Raw genomic sequence first — 20,114 nt, 5'->3', positions numbered from 1 at the left:
TCCTAAGAAATGTCACATTACAAGCAATCAAGAGTTGACCTCGAAACAGACAAAGTCATTATAATCACGAGTATAAAAGAAAAAAGCATAACAAGTGGGTGTCTTTGGTTCAATATAACGAGATATAAGTATTAAAATTCCTCATATAAATTACAAAGACAAGATAGCAAAACAAACTGCCATCAAGATAATCATTCTCTTGAGGGATACGTGTTGTTGTTCTAAAGAGCTATATAGTGGTAGAAGTTTCAGAAACCAGGAAGGTATCCATCCTATTACAATTTACAGTAATAAGCTGACATGCAAATTTTAAAATAGACATAATTAGCCCAAACACTACATCTCACTGACCACAGAAAGTAAAATAAGAAAAAGAAAAAAGAATGCTTTTATCCGTACATAAGAAAAAGTGGGTACTAGTAGAATAAGGTGATTACTAACATTCAACAGCAACCGACCATCTAAAATAAAGCTTTCCATAGGAAAATATTGCCTTTTTTTTAGTAGTCAAGGTTGCCCATTGATGGAATCCCATTGCTAGAGTTTCTGAGGTCCTGTCGATTGATGTAGTCATCACAAGCGTTACTGCTATTAGAAACCTTGTGGTTCGAGACAGAACTTCCGGGGGTGAGGCCTTCTTTGCCCATTTGCTGCACTTCAAGTGGAGACAGTATCTTTATGTACCACACATTGTTTACAAACTCCCTGGAAAAAAGGTTATCATTTAACATTAATAACATGTGTAATTAATAGAGTTGAAAGTAATAAATAATAATAAGAAGAAGAAGAACCCACCAAACAGTGGGTACACACATTTTTCAATGCCACGTGTTGTTAAAGCTCAAACTGAAACTATTATTTATGATGGAGGGTAAAGCATTCAATCCACATGGCTCAAGACACTCAATCATACTGTAATTAAAGAGGAAGGAACAATACATATTTATTCACCCTATTCTTACTGTTTCTGAAGTGGACACTAGACACCCACCCACCTCATTTATAGTTCAAATAAACAATCCAAATTCAATACCATCCTGATGTGACTGACACACATCGTACCTACCTTGTACTAGCAAAAATATACACATTGAACTGTACGCATTCCCACTAATTAAACACCAAGATCATGATTTACAAAAATAACTAGGAAACAATTCAATCCACCGTCTGAGCAGCTCACATAATTTCATTCGTAGCTCATTTTCCATTTTCAGTGCCACGAAAACTATTGACACATTTCCAATAAAAACCTCTATTAAAATGAAAAAAATTTGACACTGCAGAGATAAAGCTCAGTCATACGATCCTACAATCAGATTAAAACCCTACATAAAATCTTGTTTGCAATCCTGCAATGCTACCTGGAGATACAATCAGTCACCATTATCTCTATGAAGCAACGCATCTAGCAAATCTCCCAACGTACCTTCCTAATTTTCCTAATTTTGTAACTCCCCAATCTTAAGCATTTGTCGTAACTTTCCAATGTATACTGCTAGTCAGTGATATCTCCATAGAATGAACACTCCAACCAGATAAATTGAAACTTGTATCAAAAATCTTTAACTGCATTAGGCACCTTTATGTCATCGTTGCATGCTTAAGGAACCATGCACACAAAGCCTCCTGACTACTTATCTTCCCATACTCAACTCAAATTCAGTAATCCACAAAAATTGAATACACAGATGCCTTGACCTCTCATTATTATCGCATACTAAAATTATGATAATAGTTCCCCAGTCATCATGCAACAGTGACAACTCTACTGTTATTCTAAGAAAATCAATAGAATAGAAAACAAAATTGCAGCATGTTAAATGGAGCGACACGAATCAAAAGCCGCCAACTGAACAAGGCACCTTTACGTCATTTTTGCATTCTTCAGGAGCCATGCACAATTTTCGGAGATTTTATTTTCACACTACCTTTGTCAATGCATTCTTCAAACTTATTTTCACAGCCATTCTTCATTTTTGAAAACCTTGAATATGTAGATTTCTAACCTCTTTACACTTATTGCAGAAAGAAAAAACCAGTCATCGTGTAATTGTTATTTCATAAAGTATTCATTGAACGAACTATTTCAGGCCATAAAGGCACAATTCTCTCAATTTCACACAATATCTTAGCCTAAGTGACTAAACACTTAATACCATTTCCAGCAACAAAAAAAATGCATGACCCAACCAATAACATAAAAATTAATTCAACCACTACTGTAAAATCACTTGCAAAAACTGAAAGGCTGAAGCCTGCACCTACTCTTAGAATAACTACTTTCAGTGTCGAGCTAGCAAACAGAATTAATATCCTAAGCTCTGCCATGTTTTATTTAATTATGCATAGTGAACCAGAGTTTTTAAAGATAACCATACAAACTGCTGAATTATTAAATATGGGGACTTACTGCCAAGGGTCATCACCAAGGAGAAGAACATCATTCTCCCTGTCTACAAATACAAGCTGCCAGCCTGATCTCTGAGGGTCCTCCAGTTGGCCTTCAAGGCCAAACATGCGAGCGAGCTCACTGCGCAGTTCATCATAACTGCTGAACTTGGATATATCCAGTGACCTCCCAAAGGACCCCGACTTGTGAACCTGTGAGAAATTAAAACATTTAACAAGACAACAGATTCAGTTATAAGAAACAAATATGAGTACTGCCAAAAATAAGAAAGTAAACAAATAAATAACCAATGTTAGAAATATTCTACATCTTTCAGAAGACAACTTTATGAGCACCAATTTAAATTGGGTTACCTTCACAAAGGTTCTAGTCGGTGGATTCACTTGGTCCCCATTCTCGGATGACTGCAAGAAACCTGATTCATCTACACAACTAGTAGTAGTCATGTCCGAGTTAAGGGGAAAATCAGTGCCGGCGGCACTCGAATAATTCGAAGAACCAAACGGCATAGACAGTGAATCATTTTCACTGCCAATATTTCTAAGGTTCGACATCCCATTCTGCAACATGAGGGATGAAGAATCAATGTTAACTCCAAACAAAAGATTGCTTTGCGGATCAGTAGCACCGTGGTATGCTGAGTACTCCCTCCCAGGAAATGGAGGCAAAGTAGCAAGGTCTGAAACATTTGACTGAGGAGGTCCTAATTGTTCCACCTGAGGCAGTACACTTGGAGAACCTCCAGATGAAATCTGTGGTTCAACTGAGATTTGCTTGGCTAACAAAGAAGAAGAAGAGATACCAGAATTGGAACCACTTAAGTTAAGCAACTGGGATCCTCCATTCTGGGATAGTGAACCTAATATACTATGGATTTGGGAAACATCAGATGAAGATATGGGATTTCCAACAGAGTCAGGAAAGCTTGGCTGCTGGCACTGTGAAGGGATGGCCTGCAGCGATGGAGACTGAGACTGAGTACCAGAGGAAAAACTGGATAGAGCAGACATAACATTAGGAATCTGCTGCTGAACAGACAACTGATGCAATTGTTGTGACGGTTGAAGCTGCTGCTGCTGATGTTGCTGCTGATGCTGGTGTTGCTGCTGCTGGTGTTGCTGATGCTGGTGTTGTTGCTGCTGCTGTTGCTGCTGCTGTTGCTGCTGCTGCTGCTGCTGTTGCTGCTGTTGCTGATGTTGATGCTGCTGCTGCTGCTGCTGCTGCTGCTGCTGATGTTGTTGTTGTTGCTGCTGCTGCTGATGTTGTTGTTGCTGTTGTTGTTGCCGCTGATCATTATATGGGTGGTAACGCTGCAACTGTTGCGGCATAAGTTGGGGCTGAGCCGGAGCCTGGTTTTCCTGAAAGCTCTGAAGAAAAGTACTTGGAGGTTGGGATTGTGGTAACATTTGCCTCTGAATCAAAGCAGCAGACCCATTAGAAACATTTTGAGATTGCTGGAATGGCAGAAGAGATTGAGGTGAACATTTTGAAGGATCCACTCCCCTCATTTCCTGAAGTGCAGCAGCAGCCATTGCTTGGTACACATCAGGTTGTAGACCTGCCATTGAAGCATCAAGCCTTGGCTGCATCCAGGGTGTAATCCCAAGTCCCTGAAAATTTAATGACTGAAGCGCGGGATCTCCAACCCCACCTTGGAGCCACATCAATGGAGAGTTCATGCTCATATCACCATCTTTAAGAGCTGAATTGAACATTAAAAACAATATTAGCCAAAGGTAAGAACCAACCATGTTTCTTTTCAAGCTTCAGATAATATCAACCATACCATGGAAAGAGGGTAATCCTGATGGCCATGGTCTCTTCAGTCTGAGAGGAAATGGGGATGGATACATTGGAAATGTTGTTAATGGCTCAATCTCCCATAGCGAGACTCTTGGCTGTCTCTCTCCAGCAGTAGATTCATCCCAACCAACCTGCATTAATACCAAAATAAGTTATCGACCGCATATCATGTAAGTTGAACTCATAGTGGTTATTAATCAAGAAATGAGTTTGTTAAAGAACAATCAAATGCTTTGGCAAACCTTCACAGAGCGCCAATGTGAATTCGGCCAGCGAACAGGATCCAAGTCACTAATGCCAGTAATGGTTCCCATGTACCTGGCAACAAATTTGTAATCACCCAGTAAGTACTCAACAGTTGCAGTTGCATAACTGCATGTAATGCTATGTAAAAACATCTAAAGAGGAGACATATATTAAATTCCCAATGAGCGTAAATGTTAATATAAATACCACAACTTAAAAGACAAATGAATAATTTCAGAGCAATTATGGGTATCTGATTTCCGTAAGGATTATATTATAGCAACAGAACACTATACACTGGGAGACAGGAGGCAGGGAAAGAAATACAACACCCACTTATGAAGTGATTCTACAGAAATCGTGTGCCTTGTATGTCTGAAAATATTGTGGCATTTTTATATTTAATTAAAAGTGTAAATTAGTAAAAAGAGCGGCAAGGTGAACTTAAATTTATCATATTCATCTACAAATGTGATAAGCTCAAGAGGAACCTCAACCCACCAGACAAGTGTACAAAAGTTTAGCTAACAAAGAAACGTCTTCTCCAAATCTAAAGATATCTTCCCATGCCCTAACCCCAAAAATTAATAAAATAAATAAATATTCATAGCTGTAAAAACAAAATATTCTAAGAAAGCAATTTACCTGTTGAAATATGAATCAAAGAGAGTAACAGGATTGCAAACAGAGGAGGAAGTATTAATTGTCAACCACACTAGGAATCAAACCAAAACAGTAGAGAGCTAAGAAAAAAAAATCCAGAATCACTTCTTAAACAACATGGCACACCTCTAATTGGAAAGATCAGCCCATCCACCATAAGAATAAAGAGTGTATATGTAACCAATTAGGTTATCAAAAATTAAGAACAAAAATGTTAAACAATTTTTCAGAAAACAAAAATAACAGACAATAGAATCTTAAAATCATTCTCCAAAAGAACCAAGATAATGCAAAATGTATAAAATTCATGAGCACCAACCTACGAACACTAGACTCTTCAGTCTCGAACAGCATCCTAAATCGCATGCCCACTGAAACACGTGTGTGATAGACAGCTTTTACATATTTGGCCAAAGGTATGACAAATTCTGACGGACTAGCCCTGAAAAGAATACAATTGGAATAGAAATTAGTAGCATCCTTATAACCATATTTCCCTAAGCAGGTCCAGCAAATACTCTGTTGCCTGGGAGGTTTGATGAAAGGTAAGATTGAGGATAAGACTTTCATCCACTTAATCAACTATACACTGCTGTCTAAAGAAGTTCAAAATTAGCACAGGGAGATAGTCACCTTGGATTATAAAAGATTGTAAAACGACTGTTTGTGGCAGCTGCATGTGCAGCAGCAGCAAGCAGACCGATGTGCATGCTATCACTGGATAAAACAGATGAGGGCATAACAGTTTGAGGACGATTAGCTCGGCGGATACCCAATAATAGCTGATTCTTTTCATTCCTGGTAGAATACAATTCATTTAAAGGAATTTATAACCCTGAAAGTAATATATATAATTATCAACAAATAAGAAACAGAATCCAGGTTCTATGCTGGAAAGCCCAGCCTTCCAAACTCAAGGTGGGGATGCCAGTCTATTCTGAGGTTATGAAAAATATACTCTATCACAATATTCTCTATACCCTGCAAAATACTGGCAATTATACTCAGTTGCACAATTCTTAAATGAATATTGTGCATAATATAGACTTGGAAACGAATTGATATAATCTGAGAATAATTACTGATCAGAATCCTAGATTTCCTAGTCTTTGTCAAGTGCCAACTTAAAAAGAGTCAATCCAAAATCATATAACAGAAAAAATAAAATAATAGGAATATCCAAATCCAAACCAGATAAAAAGGACTGAATCTCCAGCAACAAGTCTCTTTGCGCTAACAAACACACTCCATCCTGTTGTAAGAAGATGCCTTTTGGGCTGACCTGCTCATTTAACACATAAAGATCAAATTACAAACTAAAACAAGCTGGAATCGTGGATCTATACCTGAACTGACATCTCATATTTGTTAAGAATGAAATGCAGAATCCCATAAAGTCTATGTTAAAATTCAGTTAAGACATTGTCTATCCAGATCAGAATATGCCTGTACTGAAGCTCAATTACATGTTACAGTAAATCTTGTATAAGTAAGACAAATTAAGTAAAAACAAATACTTCTTGCTACTTGCTACAAAACCTTAAGGCTATGTTTGGTAGAGTAGGATGGATGGAGAGTTTAGGAAGGATGTAGAATATGATGGATAGAGAGGATAGTAACTCTCATTTGTGTTGTTTGGTATTAGGAGTAAAGTTGGAAGGATGGAGAGGAAGCTAGTAGTTAAAATTAGCATAGTATTCTTTTTAGTATAATTATTTATTAGTTTTTAAAGGATAATTTTGGTATTTGGTAAATTTATTGTCTTTTTCTGAAGTCCTTCAGAAGAGGAAGGATTAAAATTTTAGGATTTGGAGAGAGAAGGTCTCCCTCCAACTCTCCTCTCCCGTCCTTTCTCCCTCCTAACAAACAATGGATTCTACTACATTCCCCCTTCAAACATAGGGCAAGATTATTAAATGATAATCATGTGCACTGACTCAATAAAATAAATAAAATAAATCAGGAAAGTTGAGTAATTTGGACTATCAATTATTTTCTAAAAGCAAAAAATGCAAAACCAAAATTGTAAAACTTTGGGCATCTATGTGTTAAATTCACTTGGGCAAGACCCCAATGTGTTGACTTACCTGAGTAGACAGGGAAGAGGAATATTAAAGAGAAAAGAGAACAACTGAAGAATTTGGTTAATCCCAAGGGGTGGTCTAGAGGTAAGGAGTGTTAGAATGTGCTTATAGGCATTTGTTCCAAGGTTCGAATCCCCACAGACTAAACTCCTTGGGGCCACATGGGGGTCTCCAGTCAAATTTCATGAATTTCAAAATTCATGAACGTGTTCGTACTATCAATGCATTTGATATTCATGACAGGTTTTAAGTAGTCCCAACAGAATACTGGCAAGTAGCTTCAGAAGCCTCGCACGTAATAATACTAGTAAATTAATAGTAAATAGTAGCTTTTATAAGATGTACTACAAAGTGCTGCTTGTATAAAATAACTAATCAAATGGCTGCTTAGATTTGTAAATTTCAGGAAAAAAGAATTTGCATCACAAGATAGTGATGATAACAAGACTGCACCTAACCTAACAATGATACTTGACAATTAAAATTACTGCAACATTTCACATTTTCTATGGAAATATATTAGAATAAAAAACCAACTATGGCAACTAAAAAATGTCAATTAAACAGCTCAGGAAAAAATAAACAGCATAAATTAAATGCACCTCGAAATATATGTCTAAACTTCCATTCGTTGTCATGAAGATCCCTTGCAATTAGTTCTTGAGCTGGGGGCTGCTGTGTATAATCCTAAAGAAACAATCATAGAAAAAAGTGATTGATGAACCAAATTCACAACACACAAAATCATATAAAGATAAATAACCTATAAAAAAAATAAAAAAAAAAACTTGTTCCAGCTAAAAAATGTACTTACAAGAGGAGGAAAGACTTTTTCTGCAGCCCGCCGGGGAACAGAGAAACCTCCATGAGTGCTAGTATCACTGGCAGTCAAAGTCTTGCAGAAATAGTTGGTTGGCTGTTTACTAGGAGTACCCAATTCTGCAGGCAACAGGTACACATCCTTTTGCTCTTGCTACCGAAAGGGAAAAAAAACAAGATGTATTCATCAAGAAGTGAAGACATGAAAAATAAACAAATGAACATCCTCAAGCAAGGGAAGTGATGTACTGGGCTCAATGGTTGTAGGGTCATTTGAGCATATACTTCATCTGTTTCCACATCTGCCTGTTCATCACAGAAACGAAACATTATGCAAGAAACAAGAAGTGCACAAACACATACAGAACATAGATAAAACATTTACACTCACATGCATAGTCACATTGTGAAGTTGAGAAATTAACTGTGGTGGCAAGTTCGGGTAATTGGGTATATGAGCATCCACTTCCTTGTTAGTTGAAGCAGCAACCTGTCCAGGAAATTTCAGGGATTAATAGCAATTACCGACAGCATAAAAGAATAGGGAAACAAGCAGAGCACCCAAGAATAAAAAGCATTTCGGCCGTTACTGCTAGAAACTTAAATCAGATAGGCAAGAACAACTGTCTTAGAAACACTTAGACACCACCAAAGGCTTTAAAGGAGGTAACTTGTGAACGATCTTATCACATATAACTATTTTCATTCCAATTTTGAAAGTATAAGTAATCCAAAAGAAAAAAAAGATAACAAGATTTCTGATTTCATAAATTCCTTCAAAAGCAGCCTAACTTAACCCACATCTTAGAATACATAATGCATACATGATCATCTTACTAAACGGGAACAAAATGAATTTATATCTTTAATATTTCATGCATTAAAACCAGTCATAGGGACTACATAATTTGGAGCTACTAAAAGATGAAAAAACATTCGTAAACAGCAAACGGATCAAACATTTTAATTCAATAGACAAACTCTTCAACACTTCCTTGCAATCAAGCTTTCAACATAAATGAAATAAAAATCTTTTTAATTTTTGTAATAAATAAATGGTAAAGTTAGTGACGTTATAATAATTAATTGTACCAACCTGCTCACTATGACCCTGTGGAAAATAGACTACACGACTACCAACAGGTGGCAGAGATACCAGTGGACCTGCACATGCGTGCCACAGCTCTGAATTCAAACATTTCTTCTCCCCTGCACATAATTTCCACGAAGGCATTAATATACATGAAAAATAGATCCACATCAATAAATTCCCATCATTTCAACAATTCACAATGCATACAAGTCGCAATTAAAATCCAAGCTACGAAGCATGATACCCTCAAGAACATTAAAAAAATCAGAGATTGTTTCTCAAGCAGACACAATAACTCATCCTCCTGTAGCTGATCTATCCATTTTTAGATAAACCAAACAGACATGAGGACACAAGATATAACATGAATAAAGGTATAATGAAATTCAACTACTCCAAACTTATATCCTTTAACAAGCAGACACATGCATGCTAACAATAATACATAAATAATCAACTTCAATTACCTTAAACAAGCTCCTAAGAAAAAGAAAAAAGAGAACCACTAACAGAATGTCATTTCAATCACCGCAACCATAGATGAGTTAGTAACAGGTCAACTCAAAACATTATAGAATTATGCATGCACAATTAAAGACGCCTCAGAAACATAAGATCACCGTCCCAAGTAAATACATACACCAGAGAAAGAAATGACAAAAATAAAATGAACATAACAAAGGACTAACCTTCCTGAGCCTGATGATTAAACCCCGACGAGGACGACGAAGAAGAGAGTCTCATTCTTCACCAATGGAAGTAAGAGCAGAACAAAAGGGAAGATACTAGGAGGATTAGCTGAAACCACCTGAAGCTTCAAGAAACGAACTCTGAACAAAAATCAAAAACAGCAGTCCTCTTTCTTACTCAAACCCCCCATTAAGCAAATATAGAAGCCATCAAATGTGGTGATTAGTAAGCCGCCCCCCCACCCCCCCAGCTCAAGACCAGAAAAACCAACTAAAGAGCCCAACAATATCATCCAAAACCAGTACCAATACAAAACACAAACCCCCTAACCCTCATAGAGCCAGATCTTCACCACCCCAACCCTAAACGCCATAATCAACTTCAACTAAAAAAAAAACAAAACCCTAAAATCCGAAACTTCCCTCCAAAACAAAATTCGCAGCTCCAACCTTCAACTGCAACAAAAACCCTAAAATCCCCAGATCTCAGATACCGAAACGCGTAAAAGAAACGAGTAAGCACTCGAATCAAGTACAGTAGTAAACCCCCCACCTTTGTGATCGATAATGAGAGAAGCTTACTGAGCTGAAAGTGGCACTTCTAGGAAGCTAAAGCACTCTACTTTGTGGGTTCGGATTTGACTATGGACAGAGAAAAACTTTGCCTCCGTAACTGAGAGAGACTGGTTTGTTCTGTGTGTGTAAGAGTAAGAAAAAAAAATTAAAAAAAAAACAAGAGAGAGAAAGTGAAAGAGAAGAGAAGAGAGATTTTCGGTGGTGAGCTTTATTGGTCTTCGTTTGAAGGCCTTGTTTGGTTTGGTCTACCGTCAATTAATACAGTGGTAATTATTGCTGGCTGTCACTTTTTTTATATTTATATATATACAATATTTAATATTATAATATATATTACATGAGAAAGGAGAGATGGACAGAAAGTTTGAGGTGTGGGGTAATGTCTATAGGGATGGCTGTCAGAAGCAATAATAAATAAATATACTTATTTTAATTTTAAATTATAAAATATGAAGACCCAACTTCCACCAAAATCTAGGACTTGATCTATTTCTTTCTTTTTTGCCCTAGATTTCTTTCTTTGGTTTTTTTTTTAAACAAAAAGAAATTGTATTACCTACCTAGCTGTATCTATCTAACTAAATTATTTATCATCACAATTATGTTCTTTCTTTTTTTTTCTATTTTTGTTTCTATTTGTGAAATTTTATTTTAATTCAAGAAAATTAAAGAAAAAATGAAATTATCCTTTTGGGATTTCTAATTAAATGAACAGAGATCATTGAATTATTGCTTGTACAAAATTGTAAAATGAAGGGTAAAATTATTAGTACTGTTTTCATCCTTATCTTGTTATCCTTTATTATTTGAGCCAGAAAGATTTTAATGGGTACCAAAGTTTTGACTCTTATTTTTTGTTATTCTATTTTCTTTCTTAAGTTAATGAAGTTTTTTTCTTTTACTAAATTTCAAGGAAGTAGGTACAGAAATATGTATAGCACAAAAATTTAGAGGATCTGTTTGTTTGTTTATTTATTAAAATTTATGTTCGTTTAAAAAAAAAAGATTCTAATGTGCTTAGATTCTGATAATTATTTAGGATTTTTCCCCTTTAGCTAATAAAAAATTGAAGGCTATTATAAGAGGAAAAGTAATGAAAATGACTTGGGTAGCCATTTATATATATATTATGAAATTGAAAGACTTTTACACAAGGTTTGGCAAATTTTGTCTGAAGAAGAGGGGATTGAAAAACAGAATTATAAAAATAAAATTATGAAAATGTTAACTGTAACTTTTGCATAAAAGCTTATGATTTTATTTTTAACTTTTTGAATGCAACTTAGGATTTTATGATGGAAGCTTGTCTATGTTTGAGCTTGGTACCATACTGTGCCCAAACATATGTAATGATGTATATTTTTTTTATATTAATTTTATATATTTGATAGGTCAATGTCATCATATTTAGTTCAGCAATAGCATGATGTAAGTACTATCTGGGTGGACTGAAAGCAAGATTCTGACCCAATGTTTTTTCTTCTTTCTTCTTTTCATTTATTTATATTTTTATATTTCATCAAAACATAAAATATTTACTGGGAAGTCATTAAATTCTTCTCAATTTTGTTTATTGTTCTAGATATATGTTTTTTTGAATGTGCTCAAATTAATTACATTGTTCTATTATTCAAAAAAAAAAAAATTATTTGATCTATTTGCTTCATTAATTTATAGGAGAAAATTTTTAATTTTTTATTGTTTAAAATAAATTTATTGGCATGAACAGTAAGAACATGTAACTGAGTGTCAATGTCACTATGAGAGAATCTCTTTCTAGATCTTGTGTTGTGTTTATATTGTGTTATATATTTATTGGTGAAATAGGAATTATGTAAAAATAATTAACTTGTATATTTGTGGAAATAATGCCTTATCATAATAATTTATGGGAAATTTTATTTACATTTAAGTACACCCCATTTTAATAATTTTTATTTTTTATAAAATTTATATCTTTAATTGTACTAAGTATTTTTAACTTTTTTCTTTCAATTTATATTCTTAAAAAATATACCTATCAAACAAAATTAAATTATATTTTAAAAATTATGACAAAAAAATTAAAATAAAAAATTATATGAAATTTTCTTAGAAAAAAATAAAAAAATATATACATGAGTTAGAAAAAATTATGAAAATGAAATCAAAATAAGTATTAAAATTAACATAAAATAATGTGAGGAAAAAATTTTAAAAAAGTATTAAGAGTAAATTTTAAAAATTATTTAAGTTTATATTTTTTTTAATAATAGGGTGTATTTATAATTTTATGTGGTGCAAATATAACTCCCCTAATTTATTTGAAGAATTTTACTCTAATTAGATATATTTTTAATTTTTCAATAAAGTATTATTGTCGAGCTTTTCTGTATGGGTTCAGTAAAAATTTGAGGCAATTAATAAACATTAATCAATTGCGTCACTTATAAATAGACACTCCATTTTTATTATTTTGGTTGATTTTAAATTATCACAAAACTGACACCAATGATATAGCCTATTATCGTCAATTCACAAAAGATACAAAGGATCGGGCCACGTGGAGCCAATCTTCGTAGGAAGAAGGAGTATGGACACGGCAACCAATGTGATCAGAGAGAATGATCGGCTCACCTCGCTTGATGTGAACTTGCGAGAAGATGCGATTGAGACAGGGTCTAGTCGCATACTATGTCCCGCATAGTTAAAGAATAAGCAGAACCAAGAGAAGTTAATATTGGTCGTGCATATACCAATTATATGCAATGATTAAGTATATCTCTCCTGCGATGAGTAAAGATCGACTCTTTACATAGGTTTGGTCTGAATAACTAATGTGCTCGAAGACTCGCCAAGGACTCGCATATCCTACGTTGTCAACGCATAGAATATCCAACTATCCAATCAAAGATGAATGCAAACATTCAAACAAAATAGGCCCAAAAGGCCCATCCTGTGAGTACAACACTGAAAAACCCGCAAGCTCATGTGTTGGAATATGAATGGACAAGTCGCGGCTTATCAAGTCGCATACGTTGCTGCAATTAAGTTAAGAATAGACGAAATGGTTCTTCATTTATTCTTTATACGTTTATTTTGATTTAATATTGTCATTTATTGTAAAAACAGACTAATCAGGTTGCTTATGTAATCCTAAAGGACACTTGCTTTCTATATAAAGGGGATCATCAAATAAACTAGGCTGAAATCATTATCAAAAGTAGACTAAGCAGGCCAAGCTCTGACTGAACCACTATAATTATATTGTCTTCTCTTTATTTCTGCTTTCGTTTTTGTCCATTTGGTAGCCTATACTTTGAGTACTTGCTATTCTAAGTGAGTACTCGCATAACTGCTGTTAGATATCTAACTTTGTTTAAATATTTGCGATATTTGGTGTTGTCTTAATTCCTCCGACAACATTTGGCGTCGTCTGTGGGAAACTCGTTATATTTTTGAGATTTTGGAGGAGAATCGAAATGGCTACAAATTAGAATAACACGAACAACAACAATGAATCTTTCAACGTTGGCACTATCAATGTTCCTATTTCTAGAGGAGTAATAATCTCGGTTGATGTCGTTATAGGAGGAGTAGAGCGCACCAATGTGGCTCCCCTCAACCTGTTTCCTCAATTCTCAGGGCATGCTGGATAAACCTCGACATCAGGAGCTACTCACCAATCACACCCATCATCGCCTCCGAGGGAATCATCCAACTAACAACCTCACAGTTTACAGCTTTGTAGGAACAACTACGAACATTACAAGCAGAGATCGCAGTAAGAGACCAAATGCAAGCTTGACGTCCACCATGAGTCCCAAATTAATGTCGTACTGATAATCAGGTAATTAATGATACTAGGCATCATAATGAACATTGTAACACTACTCGTAATTACAGGGAATGTTTCGGTGAAAATGACTACACTGGAATCGACTTGAATTAACCTATTCACGACCCCATACGCGGTAGAGGTCTTGTTGTTCCCAACACAAATCAACAGCCTAGTCATAAGATGGAGAGACCGTAGGAAGATGAAGATCCTAAACGATGCAACATGCGTAGTCATGCACAACCGCAAATTGAGGTAAACGACGTAGAGTCTTATTCCTCTTCCTCGAGGACTAATAGACGTTCCCCCAGTGTTTACACTAGGTCAAGAATGGTGTTCACAAGACTAGGAGGAAGGTACCATGCGTAGAGAGGTGACCTGCGAGACTGCCACAACGAAGTGTTTTGCGCATGTTCCCAAATCCCAAGAAATTACAATATAAAGGAGGAACCATGTGATCTCCTTTTGGTCAATCAAGGTGTCCTCCCAACAAATCAAAGATCCCTCTGGATCCCACAATCACCTTTGAAGTCGAGTTAATAGAATCCAAAGTTAAGTCCATTGGACCTTATGTTAAGGACGTTTTAAGATCACGTGGCATCATGAATGAGTAGGGATGTCACATTAGGTCTGTTGCTTAGGGGGAATTCAGCTGTTATCCCCTAAACATCTAGTCCGAGATGAAGGTTACAGTACCAGCGAGCCTTCTAGAATAGGCGCTTGGAATCTCGAACATATAAGAGTTGGGGCAATTCTTTCACTCAAGGACTACTTTAAAGTATTTTGCAACTACCTCGGTATTGCCCCATTTCAGTTGGCACCAAATTCATACAGGATCTTGGCCTATTTGAAATTTGTCTACCACATTCTAAAGTGGGAATGTCCGACTCCACTAAAAATTCTTTATTTTTACTTTATCAAAGCTTGTCTTGCGAGGAAGCGTAAAGCGGGAGGCTTTTACTACCTCGGGACCCATACTAATAATCATAAGATTGTTGTGAGGTTGCCCAACAAAAAAGAGTTCAAGGATGACTTCTTTTGGACCTCTGGTCTTTTCCTATCAACACAACGAAATTTCAAATTATAAGTAAGTATAACTCTTCTTAAATTCTTGGTTTTGAGTTTTAGTTCGATATTTTTTTATACTTTACTAATTTTGTTCTTTGTTATGTTAACAGCGATTACTAGGAGACCTATCACAACTCCTGAGATTAAGAAAAGGCACATTCTTGGCCTTCCCTATGGGTTGCGAGCGGCTGACTTCCTGCTGCATGAGAATAATTTGAAGGCTTGCGCCCTTCTCGATAGAGAACAGTCGACAAATGACTTTAAGGTCCCAGAGTTTTTAGACTGGCAGCAAGTTCCAATACCTGCTAACGAGGAAGATCGAGACTACGTGGCTCACAACCATTATCTGAGGAATGTGACCCCTCAAGAAGCCAAAGATGATGCCTCCTAAGGTAATGACTTTGGTGCTTGTGGATGGTCCCCAACTGTTCAGACTGCAAGACAAGAAACGAAACATCAACTCTTGAATAATTAAAATAGAAAGAATGTGATGAGTTAATCTCCCACTTAAGAGTTTTTATCATAATCATCAGACGAGGAAGAAGAGCTATAATAGTTGCTAAATTTCCTAGAACCAGTATTCATGAAAAGGTCGAAAGAATTAAGTGGAGACAAGTCCCAATCTGAACATCCGACCCTATCAAAATTAGTGTCGTATTGACTAGCAATCCCAAAATAAGAATTGTTACAGCTTAACAGAACGTGGTGTTCAGGTTACCAACTATCAAACCTATGAGAAGTGAGGTCTACACAGTTCAAGATATAGAAGTTATATTGGTTATCTCTAGATTGAACTAATGATGTTTGCTCAGCCCTAATAGGGGTGTTCATTGGATCACATCTAATGAATTTGGACCCAATCGATCCAATCCAACTACTTATTAGATATTAGATTTTGTCATTCGATCCAATCCAATTGAATTGAGTCATTTGATCTGATCTGATCTAATGGATGTATTGGATTGGATCGGTTCAAACCATTAGATGCATTAACTAGTTTTCTATTGGATCAGAATGGATCCATCCAATCAATTTTAACTACCAGTTAAGTTGATTTCATTAAAATATATATATATATATATAATATAATTTAAAACCTAATAATCCAACATACATAATAAATACTAGTTTAGTCCAAACTAATTCGCATGATCCCATAATAAAACTACCAAAAAATAAAACTTATTCAATATGCATTGATAATTTTATTAGCGTTTAGGAAGATGAGAATTAATATTTTAGATCTAAGGTTTTTTTTATTTAATCTCATGTGTTAAATATATATTAAATCAATTAATATATTTTTTAAATAAGAATTATTAAATATATAAAATTATAAATGTATTTTAAAAATTTATAAATATAATTGGATGACCATTGGATGATAATTGGATCAGTTTAGTTTGATTATCCATTGGATCAGATGTCCCATCCAACAACTAATACGATCTGATTGGATTTTTGAAATTTACACCTGATCCTATCCAATTATGATTGGATATCTGATTCTATTAGATCGGTTGGGATTGGATCGGTCGGTTTTAATTGAATTGAATGGCTTTCTACACACCCTTACTTGTAGATATGGACTTTGAAAATCTTTTATCCAGCCCTTCAAGTTCCAACAAGAAAAGCAAAAAATGACCTGCTGCGTCGGAGGCTGCCTCTGGGTCGAACCCAAAACCCTTGAAAAGAGTAAAAAAGTTTGCCAACAAGAAACCTGCCTCGACCCAACTTACAATTGAGCAAGAGAAGACCCATGTGTCTTCCTCAGCACCTGCTGCTGCGAGCACTGGTGAATAGGTTTTAGGGTTTGTTCATCAGGTCAAATTCTCGGGATCTCAACCCGAGATGGTGCTCTTAGATCCTTCTTGCCCCTACTAACTCTTACAGGTATTGAAGGTTCGCAAGTTTACTCGTAGTATGCTATAAACCTGTTAGCATCATTATAAGTCTTTTCAATAAGACGATTAGGATCTGATCAATAGAGGTGACTTCCAAAGTCTGACAGCGAGGAGTGCTGATCTTTTACTTTCGATTAGTTAGCCTATTTTTCTTTTAAATAGAGTTTATACATCTTCTTTCATATATTCTTTTTTTATATATCCTCTTCTGACCTTGTTCTTTTGCAGGCATCTTTTTGTCTCATGTGGCTCAATTAAAGGGCTTTTTAGAGTGTCAACCAGCTGGGCACTAAACTTCGTAAGTCTAATGAACAACGCAAAGCCGTTGTGAAGTAATGGAATGACTCTCAGTCAGAGATTTCTCGATTAAAAAAAAAGGTTGAAGGATAGCGGAAAACTCTCAAGACTGAGCTCGAGGCTGCCCAAAAAAAGGCCAAGGACCTCATTGAAACTAACCAAAAGACCCAGGAAGCGCTTGATGAAGCCAATAAGAAACTCGAAGAGACCGAGGCTAATGCCAAGGCTAGAATAAATTTATTTATTGAGCTTGGATGGCAAATCTAGGTATGGATATAAGCTTTTTGGGTGATAGAGCCGTTAAGATGCTTACTTTTTGCGAGCAGACAAAAAAAGGATGAAGTTGAGGATGTCAAAAAGGTTAAAGCTAAAGAAGAAGAAGAAGAAGTGCCCAGTAAATCTCTAACCATGTAGATTTAGTTTTTATTGCTTTAATTTACAAATAATGGCCTTTAGATCGAGACAATATTTTGCCCCTTGTGGCATTTTGTAATATTAATTAAATGCTTTGTTGGATGGTCAACATAGCTTATTTATATATATTTACTTTTTTCATGCCATTTTATCCTGATTTTCTCGAGTTATTAATGTTTGTTTATTGCGTTTTTATTCACAACAACACACTTTTCTCGATTTAGCCTGGGATATTTTTTAGGTTTACATGTTCACTTAATTAAGTGCATGTTTGTTCATGAATCCTTTTATTTCACATGCGAACAGTTAATTTTCTGCTATTCTTTCTGCGAGCAGGTAATATTCTACCATGCTTTTTGCGACCAGATAATATTCTGCCATATTAAGAGCAAATTTTAAATATTTTGAACAGTTTTTTCTAAAACTATTTTTGAATATTTTTTGATTGCTTGTATGAGTAGTTAATCCTTTATTTATACTTTAGCTTAGGCATTATTTTTCAAGACACGCTGGTATCTCGTTTATAATACATGCTATAATATGTGAGTCGTTATTTATTCAGATCGCACTTAGTTTTATGTTGTTTTATGAGAAAAAATCTCAATTACAACTGCTATTTTAATTTCCACTTAAATAAAGATTTGAAGATATTTGATTTTATGCTGTCCTAGGACAGTTTTTAATCAATCATCCTTTTATTTGTGAAAAAAATTAATTTCTAGGTAGAATCTAGTTATTTTACACGTAAATGCCCCCAAGTAATTTTAAAGAAACAAAACTTTATGATTAATTGAAATATTCAAATCTTTATTAAAGTTAAAGAACAATAATTACAAAGATTAACTTCAACATTACAAGATAATAAACTGGTAATATGGCTGTAAATGTTCGTTGTTTTAGTGTTTTTTATTAGTGAGCCATTAAGCCAAGCTAATTTATAAACTTTGGTTCCAACTACAGCTTTGATAATGTACGGGCCTTCCCAGTATGGGTTAAACACTCTAGCTGCTGGATTTCACGTATTTGCAAATACACATCTTAACACCAAATCTCCTACTTTAAAGAGTCTTTTTCGAACTCTTTTATTAAAGTATATAGCGATACGGTGTTGATAAGCAGCATTGGTTATTTGTGTCTCAGTGCGTTTTTTCTTCAAGCAGATCCAAGGACATACTTAGAAGTTCTTGGTTTTGTTCTTGATTGTAGATATCACGCCTGTGGGTTGCAATATTTACCTCTACAGTAACATTGCTTTCGAGCAAAATGCCAATGAAAATGAAGTGTGTCCCATTATTGTTTTCTTTGTGGTTCTATGGGCCCAAAGTACTAGCGGTAGCTCATCAACTCATCTTCCTTTGGCGGCGTCTAACTTCTTCTTTATAGTATCTTTCAAGGCCTTATTAATTGCTTCTACTTGCCCATTTTCTTGAGGCCTTGACTCTAACGAGAAGCTTTGAATAATTTTATTCCTTTCACAGAATTCAGTGAATAAATCTCTATCAAACTGAGCACCATTGTCGGTTACTATCTTAATTGGAATACCAAACCTACAAATAATGTTCTTGATAATAAAATCAAAAACTTTTTTGCATGTAATGGATACTAATGGTTCGACTTCTGTCCATTTTGTGAAGAAGTCAACTGCCACAACAACATATTTTATGCCACCTCGACCTGTGGGTAAGGTCCCAATTAGGTTAATCTCCCATATTTCGAATGAGTATGGCGAGGTCATCATTCTTAGCTTAGTGGGTGGTACTTGAGGTATATGTGAGAACCGTTCGCACTTGTCACATCTCTTAACAAACTCATGTGTGTCTTTATTGATAGTTGGCCAGTAATACCCTTGACGTATTATCTTTTTAGATAGGCTCTGCCAACCTGCGTGATCCCCACAAAAACCTTCATGAATTTCTCTAATTATTTCATTGGCTTCTGTTGGTAATACACATCGCAGTAGAGGCATGGAATATCCTCTTCTGTACAATTTTCATTTGACCATCGTGTAGCGAGGAATTTAGTATAAGAGCTTTCGTGCCTTGGTCTTATCTGTGGGAAGTTCTTCATTCAACAGATACTTAACGATTGGTGTGACCCATGTTGGTCTCGCATCTATCATGTCAACATTTTCCTTTTCACATATACTTGGCTCGTCCAGTACTTCCACTGGGACCAAGTTCAACTTATCAAGGTCAAATTGAGATGCTAGTTTTGCTAAAGCATCCGCA

At 35.4% G+C, this 20,114-nt stretch overlaps 1 protein-coding gene across 1 annotated transcript; it reads right to left on the bottom strand.

The window, feature by feature from the left end:
• Nucleotides 1-103: 103 nt before the first annotated feature.
• On the bottom strand, nt 104-10,649 carry LOC115699476 (auxin response factor 6). The gene is made up of 14 exons (XM_030626907.2): nt 9,811-10,649; nt 9,125-9,237; nt 8,420-8,518; nt 8,278-8,334; nt 8,024-8,182; nt 7,812-7,896; nt 6,317-6,407; nt 5,759-5,923; nt 5,445-5,567; nt 4,459-4,534; nt 4,200-4,347; nt 2,767-4,115; nt 2,414-2,604; nt 104-705 (listed from the first exon to the last, which is right to left on the bottom strand). Exons 1-14 carry the CDS (start codon nt 9,863-9,865, stop codon nt 501-503), a joined length of 2,916 nt encoding a protein of 971 aa, XP_030482767.2. The 5' UTR covers nt 9,866-10,649; the 3' UTR covers nt 104-500.
• Nucleotides 10,650-20,114: the final 9,465 nt, after the last annotated feature.

Source organism: Cannabis sativa, chromosome 8 (genome assembly GCF_029168945.1).
Source record: "Cannabis sativa cultivar Pink pepper isolate KNU-18-1 chromosome 8, ASM2916894v1, whole genome shotgun sequence".
Classification (NCBI taxonomy): Eukaryota; Viridiplantae; Streptophyta; class Magnoliopsida; order Rosales; family Cannabaceae; genus Cannabis; species Cannabis sativa.
This window is presented reverse-complemented; position numbering and strand designations above follow the sequence as displayed.

Excerpts from the sequence above, each read along its gene's own strand:
- LOC115699476 (XM_030626907.2), bottom strand. The coding sequence starts at position 9,865 with ATGAGACTCTCTTCTTCGTCGTCCTCGTCGGGGTTTAATCATCAGGCT. Across the intron at positions 9,238-9,810 it reads TAATCATCAGGCTCAGGAAG|GGGAGAAGAAATGTTTGAAT; the intron begins GTTAGTCCTTTG and ends AATTATGTGCAG. Across the intron at positions 5,568-5,758 it reads ACAATCTTTTATAATCCAAG|GGCTAGTCCGTCAGAATTTG; the intron begins GTGACTATCTCC and ends TATTCTTTTCAG.